The sequence below is a fragment of the Schistocerca piceifrons genome, chromosome 11 (genome assembly GCF_021461385.2).
Source record: "Schistocerca piceifrons isolate TAMUIC-IGC-003096 chromosome 11, iqSchPice1.1, whole genome shotgun sequence".
Lineage (NCBI taxonomy): Eukaryota > Metazoa > Arthropoda > Insecta > Orthoptera > Acrididae > Schistocerca > Schistocerca piceifrons.
Genome location: NC_060148.1, coordinates 77374927 through 77393661, shown reverse-complemented (window position 1 = coordinate 77393661; position 18735 = coordinate 77374927). Strand labels below are relative to the sequence as shown.

Here is an 18735-nt window from a genome sequence, read left to right as displayed (position 1 = left end):
TAGCGGCCGCGCGGTTCCAGACTGAAGCGCCTAGAACCGCTCCGCCACACAGGCCGGCTCTGTTCAGTCAAACATGTTTACTGGACACAGCCAGCAGTACGTTTCGATATACACGTAAGTACATGTGTCATACACAAACACATCTTTCGAAACAGTGAACGGTATTACTTTTAAGAAGAATATGAAAAGAATTGTTTCTTAATTAGTGCTGTTGTTTGAAAGTGTGTTTCGTTAAGCTTCAGTGCTGATATCCGGTCGGCATTAGACAGTGGTGCTTCTGGATCCACAATGACAACTTTAGTGTCCAAGTCGTTATGGCCATCAGCGGCTTGTCAAGGTTCGTTGTTCCGTGAGCGATCGAAAATGTCTCGACAGGGATACGTTCATGCAAAGCGCCATTATTTCGGCTTTTGTTTTTTATGCTGCAAGAGTATCATTCGTTTACTGGCCCGAGATTTACTTGAAACCCACGAACGCACAATATTTGTATTCAAAGAAGACTGCTATTCTTAAATGTCATATTTCCTCTCCTTTCATGAGTCATTTTCACAGTAGTCTATACTGTTTGTGAGGTGCTATGTTGTGGTTGCCCCTCAACTTTTTATATATTGCAAACTTTTTTAAAAATCTTTCATTCTCAGTTTATGTCGTTTTCGGCCGCATGTTATGTTGTAGTATTTGAGCTCCATTTGCTTGCTGCATGTCTGAAGGACACTGCATTGGACTATACACGTACCGAACACTAAAGACAATGCCAGCCTGTATTCCGTGCCGCAGCAGGGAAAAACAAAGAAAATAACAATGCAGCTCTCTGTGCGGGAACCACGGCACTGTGTGCGAGCACGGGGCGTGGTCAGTATGACTCGAGGAGGTCTGGGGCGGTCGGGGAGGCGAGCGCGGGTAGCCGGAGTGGCTCAGGGGGCGGCCTGCCCGCACTGACCGGTCGGGCCCCGGTCCAGCACAAAACTTTATCTGTCCGCTCGTTTGCACAGCTGGTGTATAAACGGATTCGTAGTTTGCGAATACATTTCGTTAATTTTCAATTTGTTGTCTATTATTCATTTTCTAATTTTTATTATGAGGGGGCCGGCCCGAGTGGCCGTGCGGTTCTAGGCGCCACAGTCTGGAACCGGGCGACTGCTACGGTCGCAGGTTCGAATCCTGCCTTGGGCCTGGATGTGTGTGATGTCCTTAGGTCAGTTAGGTTTAAGTAGTTCTAAGTTCTAGGGGATTGATGATCTTAGAAGTTAAGTCTCATAGTGCTCAGAGCCATTTGAACCATTTTATTATGAGGGGTATGGTATAGTCTCGGCATTCGCTCATCTGCGGTGAAGCTGTCATTGTTCCAGTTTTTCCTTCTGGGTTATCCTGTAAGAGATGTTTGGTGTTGCTGAAGACTTCTCCTTAGGTCTCTCTCGCCGCACTGTTTATCTGTTTTCTGTACGCAATGAACTATTCTATGTCGCAGGTAACTGAGTAGAACTTTTAGAACACTGGAAGTGAGGATTTTGTTTTTATGTGGTTCCGTAGACAGTGTGTTTTCAGTTAACCTGTTCAGTCCGATTTTACCAGCGAATTAGAAGTGTCGGTATTATACAGATGTTATGCTTGCTTTTTAGTGTGTGACGTCGATTATCATATATATAGTATACCATATAGTGTAGCTATTCTTTGGATTCTTCTGGCAGCTGAATAATCATTTTACTTGGTTTGGGATAGACATACAGACAGGCGCTGCAAATGAATCAGTTTGTCTAGTGAAGGTGTTGTCTGTGAGTACCAGTGTTTCGATTGCAGCATCATTAATGAGCGCTTTAGTCAGATTTAAAAGTCCGAGTCATCATCGTTCTTTTGCTGTGAGGCTAATGCGAGTTTTCCATAATACACTGAAGACCCAAAGAAACTGGTACGCCTGCCTATATCACTCCCACTGCACACACCCCACACAATTACAGAACCTCCACCAACTTGAACAGTGGCCTGCTGACATGCAGGGTCCATGGATTCATGAGGTTGTCTTCGTACCCGTACAAGTCCATCCACTTGATACAATTTGAAACGAGACTCGTCCGAACAGGCAACATGTTTCCAGTCATCAATAGTCCAGTGTCAGTGTTGACGGAACCAGGCAAGGTGTAAAGCTTTGTGTCGTGCAGTCATCAATGGTGCGCGAGCAGGCCTTCAGCTCAGAAAGCCCATATCTATTATGTTCCGTTGCACGCTGACACTTGTTGATGGCGCAGCACTGAAATTTGCAGCAGTTTGTGGAAGGGTTGCACTTTTGTCGTCGTCGGTCCCGTTCTTCCAGGATCTTTTTCCAGCCACAGCGATGTCGGGAATATGATGTTTTACCGGATTCCTGATATTCACGATATGCTCGTGAAATGGTCGTCACCCTTCATGGCTATCTCAGAGATGCTGTATCCCATTGCTCGTGCGCCGACTACAATAACCACCTTCAAACTCACTTAAATCTTGATAACCTGCCATTGTAGCAGCAGTAACCGATCTAACAACTATGACAGACACCTGTTGTCTTATATAGGCGTTGCCGGCCGCAGTGCCGTATTCTGCCTGTTTACGTATCTGTGTATTTGAGTACGCATGCCTATACCAGTTTCTTTGGCGCTTCACGGTAGTTTAATATCCATTGTCAGTTCGAGACGTTTAGCTTTCGTTTCTGGTGTTACTTATTGTCGCCTAACTGAAACGTTACGTCTTCTCGTGTCTGCTTTTCATTTCTTGTCCAGTTTATTACGTCTAAAGATAACAGGTGGACATTTCTGAGCGTTGGGTCTTTTGAGTCACAGGCTGAGGCATTTCTCTACTTTGCAGACTACTGATTGCTCATTAGTTTTATGTCTTTTCATGGTAGCAGTATAAAGTGTCATCTTTGCAAAACCCTAAGCCTTCATTCAAATACGTTGGGGTAAGCAAGTGTGCGTGTATACACTGTATAGTATTGAAGATAATATGACTCCTTGAGGTACTCCAACTTCCAGGATAAGAATGTATGTTTGCCACCACTGTGGTGGTTGTGTGCCTCTCATTTACAGTATGATTGACTTGAGTAACTATACACTTTGGTCGAGCATGGCGAGAGTGGTAGATTTATTTCATGTATGAGGAAGCATTTCGAAATTATTTCCGCATAGATTTAAATAATACGTCAAAGTTTTCAGAATTGTTGATATCGTAAGACGTTTTCCAAACAAGAAGTCTATCCTTAAAGTTGTACCTTGAAATGCTTGCTATTTTTCGAACAGGAGATAGTTCAGTAATTCAACGATCTCCTTCAGGCCTTGATTTTTTACCTAGATGATCTGCTGTCTTCGATGTTTTATCCCTCAAACCTACCCATTGATTTTCCACTGTATTACTTTTCACTGAGTACAACATTGACTAATGCTCCCTTTGAGACTCTCAGAATCCTATGGTTTCTTCAATTTATGTAGCTTCCTTTGCTATAATTTTAAACCTTTCTGCAATTTCTTCGCTTTTAATCTTCAGCGCATAACCAACAATATACAGGCAGCATCAGAATCTCCTGGAGGCATCTTCCAGTTTAAGATCTGGTTTAGAAATCTTTGTCTTATTCTTTAATCAATATGAAACATTCCAGTGACCTCAGTTCTCGTCCATATTACAACCTTCTCTCATGACTCTTAAACAAAGTGTTAGCGATTATTAAATTATGTTGTGTGCAAAATTCTAGCAAGTGGCTTCCTCTTTCACATCATTCCCCGAATCAATGATCTCCCTCTGTGATTCCTTCTCATCCTTTTGCTACTACTGTACCAAATTCTAGCCACCCATGACGATTAAATTTCCATCTCCCTTAATTCCCTGAAAAATTTCCCTTTCTCATCATAAATTCTTTTAACCTTTGAATCTGTCCACGTAGTTGGTTGGCTACAAATTTTTACTCCTTTGTTGGGTGTTGGTTTCATATCTAACTTGGCTATGACAATCCGGTCACTACAGTGTTCCTGGTAACTTATTCACATTCTTATTTTCTCATTCATTATTAGGCCTGTTCCTGCATTAACCCTAGTGTTGCTGACATTGTGCTGACCTGACCAAAAGTGCTGTTCTTCCTGTCACCACACTTCAGTAATACTTATTATATGAAACTTTGACCTATCCATCTTCCGTTTCAGATTCTCTAACGTAGCTAACTGATTAGGTGATCTAACAATCCTTGCTCCGACCAAACAATGCCAGTATTTTTCTCCTGATGACGACATCCTCCAGAGAAACGCCACTGTGGGATCTGAATAAGGTAATATTTAACCCCCAGAATATTTTTCTCTAGAGGATGTCATTATTAAACCATGCAGTGGAGCTGCATGCCCTCAGGAAAAAAACTGCGGCCACAGTTTGCCAGTGCTTTCAGCCATTTGCAGTAACTGCACATCAAGGCGATGTTGGCTAAAGTAACGAGCCCAGATCTGTCAGTCGTCAAATTGTTGACTCCGGAACTACTGAAAAGGCTGCTGCCCTGTTTTGGGAACCACAGGTTAGTCTGACCTCTTGCCAGATACTCCTATGCTGTGTTTGGACTTACAGTATGGCTATTTCTATTATTGATGCTGCAAGCCTCCTCGCGTCTGCAAGGTTCTTGTGTTGTATGGAAGAGGAAATAGACAAGATCCAAATCAGAGAAGCGAATTTCATTAAATGTCCGTTTGGTAATTGCGATAGGATCACAGAGAATCTGAACCAACTCCTGTGGAAGAAACGGGAAGAGAGGCTTTCAGCATCACAGTGTGGTTCACCATTAGAATTCTGAGAGCGTACATTTCTAGAGTAGTCGACGAATATATTGATTTCTCCCACGTATATCTCTCAAAAAGACCGTGAACGTATGAACAGAGTTTCGAGCTCACATGGAGGGTCACCACGAATCGTCTGTCCTGCAAGTCATTCGCTACTGGAACAGAAAAGGATGGCGTAGGTGCTGGATGTCGAGACCCACACAAGAAAAGCAGATTCCCACATGCAGAGAACTGTGCCTTCAAATGTATGGAGAGTAATTCTGTTACAGTATTCTAGGGTACCCTAGCGATACATTTAAAAACTTAACACGCCGTTATTACAGTGTACGGAATCGCCTGTGCACGAAACGGAAGATTATCTCTAACAGTAACAAAATATCCATATTAAATGACAATTAATGACAGGTCAAAGTATAATAGTGATACAGAGACACTGATTCGAGAGTGAAGATTCACTCTGTTGTTTTCCCTTTTTTGTAAGCAGCATGATGTGAAAATCGTGGAGGTTAGTAAAATTTGCTGCCCCCCCCCTTTTAACATGGAAGCACTGGCCTTATTTCGAAGCAAAGTTTTGGGATTAGCTTTTTGGTGTTTGAAAAAATCACTCGATATCAGCTGTGATGAAAGTACTCACTGTTAATGTTTAAACACCCCTCAGAGGCTCAGATTTCATTTGCTGAGTACGGACTTGGCCACCCCAGGGTTCCTGAGCTGGGGACTGGTAAGCACCGCCAGCCCTCTGTCACCGTAAGCTCTGGGCATGCTTCAGCGACCGCTGTGCGGCGCAGCAGTGGAATGTTGTGTGTTCTGGAGAACAGAGGCCTTGGCTTCACTGCCTGGAACGAGAGGAAGGTACACACCTCTATAAGAGAAAACCTCAACCTCAAGGTGGGCCACGTACTGATGAGGAGAATGGCTGTTGAGGTAGAACAGTCTCTAGCGGGCAACCTCTGGGGCACCTGGTGCCCCCACCCCCCCAGTTGTATAAGGCTTGCCCAGGCATGCAGAGCTCTGCCTGGGTAGACGGTTGTTTCCCTAGCGTCTCGTGGGATCCCTATGGAACTGCCTCATCAAGCTACTACTACTGACGTGACGGGTGTACCATCAGGCCGTACCTACACCCACTCCCCATAGAGAGCTCGGCTGGTAAATCCTCCCAAAAAGAAGCCTCAGAATCATAGTAAGACGGCATCAGTGTGCCATTTCATTTTAATCAACCGAATAGCGGAACCTTTGAGAAAGGATCCCCTTTCTATATTCACAAGACATTGGAAGGTATTGCTGGATCTCTAAAAAGTGTCAAAAAACTTCGTAATGGAACACTTCTAGTTGAAACTGCTAATTCAAACCAAATCTCTAAGCTTCTGGCATGTAAGACCTTAGGTGACTACGCAGCCGAGGCTGAGTTGTATAACACCCTTAAATTTAGTAAGGGCGTGGTTACCTGCTCCAATATGATGGAGGTGGACCCCGCGGAGTTACCTGAAGAATGGAAAAATATGGGCATCACGGAAGTGCAGAACTATATGAGGAGAGTCAATGGCAAATTGGAAAAATCGGCAACATTTATTCTAACATTTAGTACTCCAGAATTACCTGAACATATCCTTGCACACTATATCCATCTTAAGATATGCCCATTTGTTTCTAACGCAGTGCAATGCCACAAATGTCAAAGATTCAGCCATATGACTATGGGATGTAATGGGAAGGCTAAGTGTGACAATTGTGCAGAACTATATGAGGAGAGTCAATGGGAAATTGGAAAAATCGGCAACATTTATTCTAACGTTTAGTACTCCAGAATTACCTGAACATATCCTTGCACGCTATATCCATCTTAAGATTCGCCCATTTGTTTCTAACCCAGTGCAATGCCACAAATGTCAAAGATTCAGCCATATGACTATAGGATGTAATGGGAAGGCTAAGTGTGACAATTGTGGAGTCTCAGCTCACGAATCAGGCAATCCTTGTGCACTTCCTCCGAAATGTGCAAACTGTTCAGGGGATAACCCAGCGTGGAGCAGAAAATGTGTCATTTACGAGGAAAAGAAAATTCAGGATTAAAAGCCTAGAGACACATACCCTATAGTGAAGCTAAAAATACTTTCAAAGCTATGCAACTGCCCATTTTGGCAACTCCTTTTGCATCAGCCCTTAAGACGCCAGTCGCTAAGTGTGATGCCTCCACACAAACCCAGGCCACAGATTCAAGTACGAGCTCATGCACTTATCGATGTATCTGTAGGGGAAACACTCCACTTGAAACTGAAGTCGTTGAGAGGCCGTCAGAAACAGGCTTACCATCTAAGCCGCATACCACTACCCAACATCAGAAGCCAATTAAGCCATCCTCGCAACCCAGGCAACCACTTCCTCCCATCAGTAAAAGTAGTTCTAAGTTCAAGAAAGTGTTAGTTAAAGCTTGGGATTGGCGAGCTCTCTCGTTTTCTGAATGGGGACTATGCTCTTGATGATTTGGTCTTCCACTCATAGGAAGGTTAATCACCCCATACGAGGGAGAAAGAAAAGAGGAACCAACGCTAAACAATGGCTTCCACAGGGACATAAGCGTTGCGGTGGGATATGAATGGATATCGCTCACATTTGGAAGAACTGCAGCTCCTCGTCCAGCAGAAGCCGTTCTGGATCTGCTTACAAGGGACATATCTTAAAGTCATCGACACACCTGCATTACAGGGCTACCACACATATAGGGAGGACGATACTACTGGAGACAGGGCTAAAGTTGGAGTGCCTGTTTTCATTGATGACAGGTGTCACTCCTTTTCTGTCACTCTTACCACCACCGCGCAAGCAATTGCTGCGAAAGTTCTCGCACCCTTTAATGCTACAGTGTGTTATTTGTACCTTCCCCCTAATGATGCTTTGGATGCAGACGCACTGGCATAACTCTTCCGGGCACTACCGCGCCCATTCCTCCTTGTGGGGCACTTCAGTGCACACAATGTGTTGTGGGGCTCGGCTACCACTTGCTCCGAGGGTCGGACGATCGAGCGACTCATCCATTCTGAGAATATCTGCCTTCTGAACGCGGGTCAGATGACACACTTTTCCACAGCTACAGGGTCTTTTTCAGCCGTTGACCTTTGTGTTTGTTTCGCAGCTATTGCAGACTCAGTTCAGTGGGAAGTGGCTCCGGAATTACACTCTAGTGACCACTTCCCAGAGTGGATTCATCTGCCGACTAGGATGGTGGCTGGCAAGAGGCCAAGCAGATGGATGGATGATACAAAGGGCAAATTGGTTGCAGTACACTTGACAGGCTATTTTTGAACAAAAGGATTGTGCACAGCAGATGGTGGCCCATATCACTTCTGAGCTTCCACGGCACAAGTCTGGGAATCAATGAGACGGATTTCAGGCAATGGTAGTACACGTTCCCTTATGACCTTGTCAAGTAATGGGGTCATGGTGAACGGGCCAGAACACATGGCTCAGGTTTTAGCTGAACACTTCTTTACTGTTACTATGCCATCCAGCAAGCTCCTGCTTTTCACGTGTTCTGTAGGGCTGCACAGATGAGGAAGCTCACTTTGTAACTTCCTGGCAGATTAAAACTGTGTGCCCGACCGAGACTCGAACTCGGGACCTTTGCCTTTCGCGGGCAAGTGCTCTACCAACTGAGCTACCGAAGCACGACTCACGCCCGGTACTCACAGCTTTACTTCTGCCAGTACCTCGTCTCCTACCTTCCTAACTTCTCATTCTGGAAGCTCACTTTGTTCTTGCATAATGAGAAAGTCTGCAACCTTCCATCCTCCATGTGGGAACTGGAATGATCTTTGACTGAAGGTGAAGACACTGCTCCAGGACATGATCAGATACATTCTGCCATGGTTCGTCATGTGTGCCTTGAAGTGACAGGAGAGTTCCTCTCTTGTTTCAGTCTGATCTACAACTTGGAAGGAGGCAATATTAATTCCATTCTGGAAATCAGGCAGGGCCCATAGCGTCCCTAACAGATGCCAGAGTCTAGCCCTTACCAGTTGTATGGGTAAGACTTTTGAATGCATTTGTCAACTTCTGCCTCGTCTGACTGCTCAAATCCCAAGGTCATCTGAGCCATTCCCAGTGCTGTTGTAGGTGCTACCATTCCACCCTTATTCTATTGGAGATGGCGATACGGGCGTCCTCCTTACGCCGAAACCATTCGGTTTGTGTGTTTCTTGACCTTAAAAAAGCACGACACTACTTGGAGGTACAACATCCTTTGCCGACTTCATGAATGGAGACTATATGGATGTGTGCCACTTCTTATCCAATCCTTTCTCAGGGACTGGCGTTTTCGATATCGTGTTGGCGATGCCATGTCTGAGTTGCTATGTTCAGGAGATGATGCCCCCAGGGGCAGTGTCCTCAGTGTCACATTGTTTGCCATCGCTATCAGTGGCATTTCCTCATTTCCTCTGCAGTCAGGAGGGCTGTCAAATGCACTTTTTGGATGACTTTGCAATCTTCTACTCTTCCTCTGGTCCTAAACGACGACGGGGTAGTTACAGCCGACCATTAGGAGGCTGGAAACCTGAGCCAGGACAACGGGTTTCCAGTTCTCGCCCGAGAAGAATACATGTGTCAATTTTAACCGTGACGTCGACGTTTTAACCAACCAGTGCTCACATTAAGGGATAATATTTTACGATATCAAGACACTGTGCACTTTCAGGGTTTATTATTTGACTCGAAATTAACTTGGCTCCCACGCCTGAAAGACCTACGAACAAAGGGCTTCCAGTCATTCAATATTTTGAAATGCCTTAGTGGAAAAACTAGGTGAGGTGACAGGTCCTGCCTCCTGCAGTTTTATAGGGGATCTGTTCGATCACGTTTAGATTATGGCAGCGTGGTCTACAGTTCAGATTGTTCTTCCTACCTCAAGACGTTAGATGTTGTCCAGCATGATGGCATTCGGACATTGACTGGAGCATTTCAGACCAGCCCAGTACCGAGCCTGTGTGCAGAGGTTGGTAAACTACCACTCTTGATTGGGCAACGTATGCTTTTAGCTCGACAGGCGCTGAAAATCTCAGCACCACTTCAGTCATTGAAATTTAGTTCAGTGGTCCAACCCTCTTTTGAACCGCTGTTCAGGAATTGGCCCCATGCGACCAAGTCATTTCAGATATCTGCTACAGATTGCATCAAGGATATGAATCTCTCAGCATCCAAGTACACAGCCAGAGATCGAACACACTGCCGCTTTGGCGTCTTCAGAGGCCCGAAGTGATTTTAAGCTTGACACAGTACAAGAAAACTTGTACTGCAGATTTTGTTTTTACAACTTTGTTTTTGTCCATTTTAAGTACATACGACAATTTTACCTTAGTTTATGCAGATGCAAGAGAATGCTCCTAGTTGTGCTGCTGTTTACCCCGATAGGGTTTTTAGACTGTGTCTTCCGGAATAATTTACACATTGTGATGCAGAATTGTGTGGCATTTTGATGGCACTGGAGATGGTTCACAGGCATCACCGTTCAAGATTTCTTGTCTGTTCAGACTCTCCTAGTGCACTGGAAGCACTTCACCAAATGTAGTCAGTAGACCTGCTGATTCGGCTCATCCATGGCTCCTTACAGCGGCTCCAACACCGTGGCAAGGAGGTGAGTTTTTGCAGGGTACCTGGCCACATTGCGATACAGGGCAACGACGTGGCCGACAAGGGAGCATGCTGAGATAGTGCTGTCCAACAATGCCCCATCCCAATACAAGCCATCGTCTCATTTTCTGACAGACACATAATGCGTCATTGGGAGACTGAATGGTTGCAGGAGACAGACAACAAACTGTGGTTGCTCGAATTGACCACAAAGGCTTGGAGGACTTTATGTCAGCCTCATCACTGGAAGGAGGCTCTGCTTACGAGACTGTGCATCAGGCATAGCCGCTTAACACACAGCTCCCTCCTCTGGTGGAGAGGATCCACTGATCCCTGAAGTTTGTGGTGTGCCGCTTTCAGTTTAGTATGTTGTGGTTACGTGTGTCCAATGTACTGATATTAGGGCAGCTCTTAGTCTTGATGGAGATATGCCCACCATCCTCGGAGACAGTGATTCCAGTGTTACAAGAGATGTGAAATTTTGTGAACTGTCAGGCCTCATCCCCAAAAAACGTGGCGACAGCCTTCATCCGCACCCATGAGATTAGCATGCTGACTTTCCGTCAGGCCGCTGTTGACCATGATGTAGAGTGCCCCTCAACACAAATCATTACCGCCAATATTTAATTAAACCCACGTGGAATCAAAATATTTTCTTAAATATAAATCCTGTTAGGGCGATTGAAAAGCAACTGGCATTTCAAGACACAAATTTAAGGCTAGCTTAATTCTGCTCGAGAAACGTCACACAGTATCAACACATCTAAAAAGTTTGTTTGCCATTATTTAAATTCCTCTGGGAAAATTTTCGGATTCGTGTGTCATGCTTTAAATTTTAATATATTTTATTGATAAAAAGATGAAAAATTATCTTTTGTGTTGGCTCCAACTCAGAGCCTTCAGGTACAAGGCATGCCTGGAATAGGTTTATAGAGGTCTTTCAGTTAGCCAGTGCTAAGTACAGGGTGTTACAAAAAGGTACGGCCAAACTCTCAGGAAACATTCCTCACGCACAAATAAAGAAAAGATGTTATGTGGACATGTGTCCGGAAACGCTTAATTTCCATGTTAGAGCTCATTTTAGTTTCGTCAGTATTGAAGGAATGTAATGTTGACTTCGGTGCTTGTGTTGACATGCGACTCATTGCTCTACAGTACTAGCATCAAGCACATCAGTACGTAGCATCAACAGGTTAGTGTTCATCACGAACGTGGTTTTGCAGTCAGTGCAATGTTTACAAATGCGGAGTTGGCAGATGCCCATTTGATGTATGGATTAGCACGGGGAAATAGCCGTGGCGCGGTACATTTGTATGGAGACAGATTTCCAGAACGAAGGTGTCCCGACGGGAAGACGTTCGAAGCAATTGATCGGCGTCTTAGGGAGCACCGGCACATTCCAGCCTATGACTCGCAACTGGGGAAGACCTAGAACGACGAGGACACCTGCAATGGACGGGGCAATTCTTCGTGCAGTTAACGATAACCCTAACGTCAGCGTCAGAGAAGTTGCTGCTGTACAAGGTAACGTTGACCACGTCACTGTATGGAGAGTGCTACGGGAGAACCAGTTGTTTCCGTACCGTGTACAGCGTGTGCAGGCACTATCAGCAGCTGATTGGCCTCCACGGGTACACTTCTGCGAATGGTTCATCCGACAATATGTCAATCTTCATTTCAGTGCAAATGTTCTCTTTACGGATGAGGCTTCATTCCAATGTGATCAAACTGTAAATTTTCACAATCAAAATGTGTGGGCTGACGAGAATCCGCACGCAATTGTGCAATCACGTCATCAACACAGATTTTCTGTGAACCTTTGGGCAGGCATTGTTGGTGATGTCTCGATTGGGCCCCACGTTCTTCCACCTACGCCCAATGGAGCACGTTATCATGATTTCATACGAGATACTCTACCTGTGCTGCTAGAACATGTGCCTTTACAAGTACGACACAACATGTGGTTCATGCACGATGGAGCTCCTGTACATTTCAGTCGAAGTGTTCGTACGGTTCTCAGCAACAGATTCGGTGACCGAGAGATTGGTAGAGGCGGACCAATTCCGTGGCTTCCACACTCTCCTGACCTCAAGCCTCTGGACTTTCATTTATGGGGGCATTTGAAAGCTCTTGTCTACGCAACCCTGGTACCAAATGTAGAGACTCTTCGTGCTCGTATTGTGGACGGCTGTGATACAATACGCCATTCTCCAGGGCTGCATCAGCGCATCAGGGATTCCATGCGACGGAGGGTGGATGCATGTATCCTAACGGAGTACATTTTGAACATTTCCTGTAACAAAGTGTTTGAAGTCACGCTGGTACATTCTGTTGCTGTGTGTTTCCATTCCACGATTAATGTGATTTGAAGAGAAGTAATAAAATGAGCTCTAGTGTGGGAAGTAAGCGTTTCTGGACACATGTCCACATAACATGTTTTCTTTCTTTGTGTGTGAGAAATGTTTCCTGAAAGTTTGGCCGTACCTTTTTGTAACACCCTGTATACACGCTTGTGTCCCTGGAAAGGGCAAACTATTTCCTGTGCAGTGTGATTCATTCGACTGACGTGCGGTAGGTATGTTTCAGGTGAGGTTACAAAAGTGGAGACAAAGTCAGAGGGAGGCAGCTTTACAAGCAATCGGGGTGCTCTGCTGGAACTGGACGAGGGCGCCGATGTGACTCTGGTGGTTGGCGACTCAGAGCTGCCGGCTCACAGTCGGGTCCTGGCAGCGAGGAGCCCCGTCTTTGCAGCCATGTTGCGGAACGACATGCGAGAGGCCCGCAGCCGCCGTATCGAAGTGGCTGACGTGCGGGAGGCCGTCTTGCGGCAGCTGCTGCTGTTCGTCTACACGGACACAGCTCCGGAGCTCCCGAGTGTAGCGGCCGAGCTGCTGGCTGCCGCCGACAAGTACGACCTGCCGGCACTCAGGGAGAGGTGCGAGCAGCAGGTGGCGCGCGACCTGAGCGTGGAGAACGCCGCAGCCGCTGCGGGCCTGGCCGTGCTGCACAGCTGCGCGGCACTGAGGGGCGCTGCCGTGCAGTTCATAGCGAGGCACCCCGAGGTGCTGGCCACCGGCGGCTGGGCGCGGCTGCTGCTGGGCGACGCGCAGGCAGCGGTGGAGGTCTGCCGGGGGCTGGCGGCCGCGCTGGCGGCTCCACCTCCTCTGGAGGCATCGCGGAGCAGGTTGGGACAGCACTGGGCGTGCGTGTGTGTGTGTTCTGTGAGACTGTCGTGTCCGCCACCCGTGTCGCCATCGGGAAGGAGGCTGTTATAACACAGTTAAGTTCTAGTGTCTATTATCTGTCTGTGTGCGTGTGCTTGTTGTGGGACTACAGTTCAGAGCTAAGCACAGCCCTGTGATGCTGTCAACACCTGCACCTGGTGACCAGACTGCTCCTTGTAGTTGCCCAGTCAGTCACGAAATACAGGTACTGTAGCTCGCATAGATGTAGTGAAGGAATGTTCCAGCTAAGGACTGAACCTAGATGTCAAATTAAGTACTTGTTTTTTTTTTTGTTTTTTTTTTGCTAAATCTCAGTGACTTGACTCCAAACATTGGATAATATCAGCAATTTTTAACAGCACATTATTTCAAACTGATTATTTAACACATGCAATTACAGCTTGGAGCAGGTGGGTTGAGTGGGAAAGGCAATGCGAGTAAATTACTATGTTTATTAAAAAAACTGTAAATGATTCCCGAATTAGTAACCAGATTAAATGAAAGACTCAGGAAAGTGCAAGTGTGTACCAGTTCCGCTGCCTCAGCACATGTTGATTGTAACTAGCTCACTGTGTGAATTAATTCCTGAAAGCAAAACTTTCACTTGAAACAAAGAACCTCACATGCATTTCGTCAAGTCATGCGCCAGTGTTTCGGATGCTTACCGTAATTCTGAACTCGAATGCAGAGAACAGTTACAAGTTCAGCCCCTGTGTCTGTGATTAGCTCTCAGACAGAGCCTCAGAACAACTGTCAGCCAAAGACTGGCTGATGGGCGTGCACATAAAGAAGCGTCCTCCCTGGCCATCTAAAGTGAAGTGTCCTCTGGTTCTGCCAGCACTGGAATACCTTAAGCTAATGGCTGTGGACATTCCAATCAAAAGTTTATATAAAAAAGCAACCTTATCACTTCTCTTAAATACTCTGTTGTGATTAACCCAGTAACACATATATCTCCCTTAGAGAACCAGTTGTGTCTCAAAAGCTTCGGGGGGCAGCAGTGTAATCAAGAATCTATCGAAATAAAAATCACTGACAATGGCCTACAGCTCGATATCCAGCAATTGCAACGTTAAAGTGGGCGTACCGGACATGAAATCAAAGTATGTTCATGTATGGCAATAACGTAACCATGAGTGATGTCACAGCCGGCAGCTAGGTTGTGTAATGGTGTATGAGGAACGCACCAGCAGTCATTCCATTTTACAGTGACTGAGAAGCACTTGGTCGAAAGTTCATGCCATTTCACTCCCTTGAAGCAACTCGAAACCCGAGAACATTTTATTCTGTAGGCAGAAACTGCTGAAATAAACAGCACTTTCCACCATTTACACATTTCCATTGCCACAGCCTGCAGAACTGCGTTCATAATCGTAGTGTTAAGTGAAATACTGATACTGGGTAAGTGCTTGTAAACTATAACTTTGGCAAAAACTTGTAGCTATTGTAGTTCTTAAAAGAAACATAATATTTCAGTTTACCGGCTAATCCTTATCTACTATATAATTTTCAAAATTGCTGTACCTTAGAACTTACATAGTGATGTACTATGCGCTGATCTAAACAAATTATCACTGAAACCATAGACATCTGTTACAATGTTAAAAGTGAGAATGGCAGATTGTGTTCAGGTGGAGGGAGTGCGACAGCCAATAACAAGCTGTGAACACCCTCTCCCCAACTCCAAAACCAAACCACAGATGCTGACCTTCAATTACACTGCACTCTCTCACTCTAAGTATGTCATCTAAGGAATGTAAGATATGTAGTATAGCTTTTCTGTGAGTAATATGCTCTTCATACAAGGAACATCAGGCAAAATTAATACCTTTCTTCCCCACATTTATATAGTCTCCATTAAAGTTCTCACTGCAGTCAACAAGGAAAGCACACAAATGTATACAGAAAGTGTTCTGCTATCTGTTATGTATGAAATTGAATTGTTAAATTTTCTTCTATTTGGAATTAATGTCCATAATAAACATCACTAAAAACTGTGACAGCCTCTGAATTTCATCTTTAAGATTTTCTTGCCACATCAGAATCACATGCAGTTTCAGATGGTGATGGTTGCCGTATTTGGGGATTTTTGGGGGGTGGTGGGGGTGGTGGTGGTTTGGATGTATACACCTTTCTATTGCGGCCCAGAGAGAAATAAGCAGACTGTACTGGCTGGCCAAGGATCCATACATTTCTTAAGGCGTTTGTAATGTGAACTGTAGTGGGGCGTTTTGCATTATGCTGCTGGAATATGTCATTTGATTCTGTAGTCATTATGGGAATGACAAGAGGGTTTACTATATTTGTCACATATTGGCAGCTATTCAGCGTTTCTTCAACAATTACGAAGCCAGTCCAGTTGTCATATCCAGTACCTCCCCACAGCACGGTTCCAGGAATTGGAGTATGTGTCTGGAGTACTGCTGCTTCCTGCGACCTGTCACCAAGTCATGTACAGGCATGTGGATGACAATCTGAGTGCTAGAAACAGAAGCAGGACTCGCTGTTGAAGAGCAGAGAATTCCAGTCAGTGTTCCAGTTGACTATGGATGTACACCGTACAAGTCTTTGTTGTCTGTAGTATGGAGTCGACAGGAGATGACTCACGTCAACATGAGATCTCAATCCAGCTTCCAGTAATTTGATGCTGGCACACTGCCCATCAAATCAGCTCAGAATTAAATTTTCACTCAGCAGCAGAGTGCACACAGATATGAGACTTGCTGGCAGATTAAAACTGTTTGCTGGACCGAGACTCATACTCCGGACTTTTGCCTGCTGCGGGCAAGTGCTCTACTGACTGAACTACCCAAGCACAAATTGTGACCTGTCCCACAACTTTTCCTTTGCCAGCACCTCGTGCAGTATCTTCCGAACTTCTTAGCAGTTCTCCTGCAAAACTTACAGGACTAACGCTCCTAGAAGGAAGAATATGGCGGAGAATTGGCTTAACCACGCCCTTGAGGATGTTTCCAGAATGAAATTTTCACTCTGCACTGGAGTGCTTGTTGATATGAAACTTCCTGGCAGATTAAAGCTGAGACTGGAACTAAGGTTCTTTGCCTTTCATAGGTAAGTGCTCTGCTGACTGAGATACACAAGCATGACTCCCAAGCCATCCTCACAGCTTTACTTCCCCCAATACAGAAAGATACCGAACTCAAGTCTCGGTCCAGTAGACAGTTATAATCTGCCAGGGAGTTTCAACTCTGCTCAGGTTTCGGCTGTCGTCTATATGAAAAAGCCAGTTGTTCCATTTTAAAATCTGTTTGTAGTGCAGTTCTTCTGGATGGCCATGTGCCTACCCTTCTTGCCACGCTGTTGTCCTGCAACCCCATCGTCATCATTCATCTGTTGCACTTCAGACTGGGATCACTGTGTGACCTGCCAGTATGCTGCTCCCACGTCCATCAAGCCAGTGACTCAAGCCTTCTCAAAGCCATCTCGTGCACATTCTCTAGGCATACCGTTTTGGAGACTCCTGTAGATAAGCGCCAGTGACACCCAGTATCTATTGTAAAACTAAAACTAAACTAAACTCATCCCAAACAGCCATAAAAGCCCAACAGTACCGACTAGCTGCCATGTCATCCTCAGCTCACAGGTGTCACTAGATGTGGATATGGAGGGGCATAGCTACCATGCACTCACATAATTCTTCATCTACAAGAATGACTTTGTTTCTATGGTGACAATAAGCTAAACGCTAAAATTTTAACCAACATATCCAACGGGCTTTAAATTACTTTACTACTTGTATGACTGATTTCAAACAAGGTTTTCACATGGTCACATTTTGGATCTCCGACCCCACTCCCCTCTCTCTGTGTATGCGTGTGTGTGTGTGTGTGTGTGTGTGTGTGTGTGTGTGTGTGTGTGTGTGTGTGTGTGTGCGTGTGTGTGTGTGTGTGTGTGTGTGTGTGTATGTACGTGTTTTAGATACGTTGTGGAGGTCATGTCCATGTCACTGCTGCTATAATAAAACTGATGTAAATCATAATGTGATTTACAGGATCCTGACCGAGGAGCAGAAGCAGATGCTGGCTGGGAGGCTGATCATTGCTGCGTCACAGGGTCAGACCGACGAAGTGCGGGCACTCCTGGATGCGGGGTCGCCAGTCAACACGACAGACGCCAGTGGCGACACTGCCCTGCATGAAGCAGTGATGAATGGCCACGAAGAAACTGTCAAGTGCCTGATTGATGCCGGGGCAGACGTCAACATCAGAGACTCGGATGGGATGACGCCTCTGCACTGGGCTGCATGTAGAGGTGGCGAGCAGCACATTGTATGGATGCTGCTGGCGGCATCAGCATGTGTAGATGTCCAGGACGACGCGGGGGAGACTCCACTCCATGTGGCAGCCAGATGGGGGTGTGCATATGCAGCAAAGGCACTGCTGCTGGCCGGTGCGAGGAGGGACATAAGGGATAACAGTGGGCAGACACCTGCGGACGTGGCAGAAGCAGACGCGGTACAACTATTTAGCACTGAACAAGTCTTGTGATTAATTATTTTTATCTAAATTCTTCTTGTATTGCATAAAAATTTGCTATTAATTTTTTTAAATTTTGAAACACAATACATCTTAAGGACCACACATCAAAGAAATTTTAAGAGGGGGTTGGCGCAAGTTTTAATCTGTATTACTATACAAGGACAAGTCATTGTTTATCACATGATACTTAATGAATGGTCAGACAGATACAGGACATACATAACATGTAAAGAGGAAAAGTTTTTATTAAAAGTCTTTAAAAGCTCTTGACTGATATACTTCAGATTTGCACCTGATACTCTCATCAGTATTTAGTTGGATATATGCTATGTACTTCATTCACAATTATAACATATAAATGTTTTTGTAACATTTACATTGGAAAGGAGGTTGCCAGCCATATCAAGATGTTCTCAACCGATATAGTTCAAATTTTTACACAATACTTCCATGAACTATTGAATGGGCATAGGCTATGTACTTTTAATGTATATAACATACAAATATATTTTTAATCTATAAAGGGGAAATGCTGTTGCCAAAAATCTTCACTGTATTACATCAAATATTTACATGATACTCTAATAAACAATCAGTTTTAATATATATATA

General features: G+C 45.1%; 1 protein-coding gene across 1 annotated transcript; it reads left to right on the top strand.

The window, feature by feature from the left end:
- Positions 1-314: 314 nt before the first annotated feature.
- On the top strand, positions 315-18132 carry LOC124719721 (26S proteasome non-ATPase regulatory subunit 10-like). The gene is made up of 2 exons (XM_047244924.1): positions 315-337; positions 17637-18132. Exons 1-2 carry the CDS (start codon positions 315-317, stop codon positions 18130-18132), a joined length of 519 nt encoding a protein of 172 aa, XP_047100880.1.
- Positions 18133-18735: the final 603 nt, after the last annotated feature.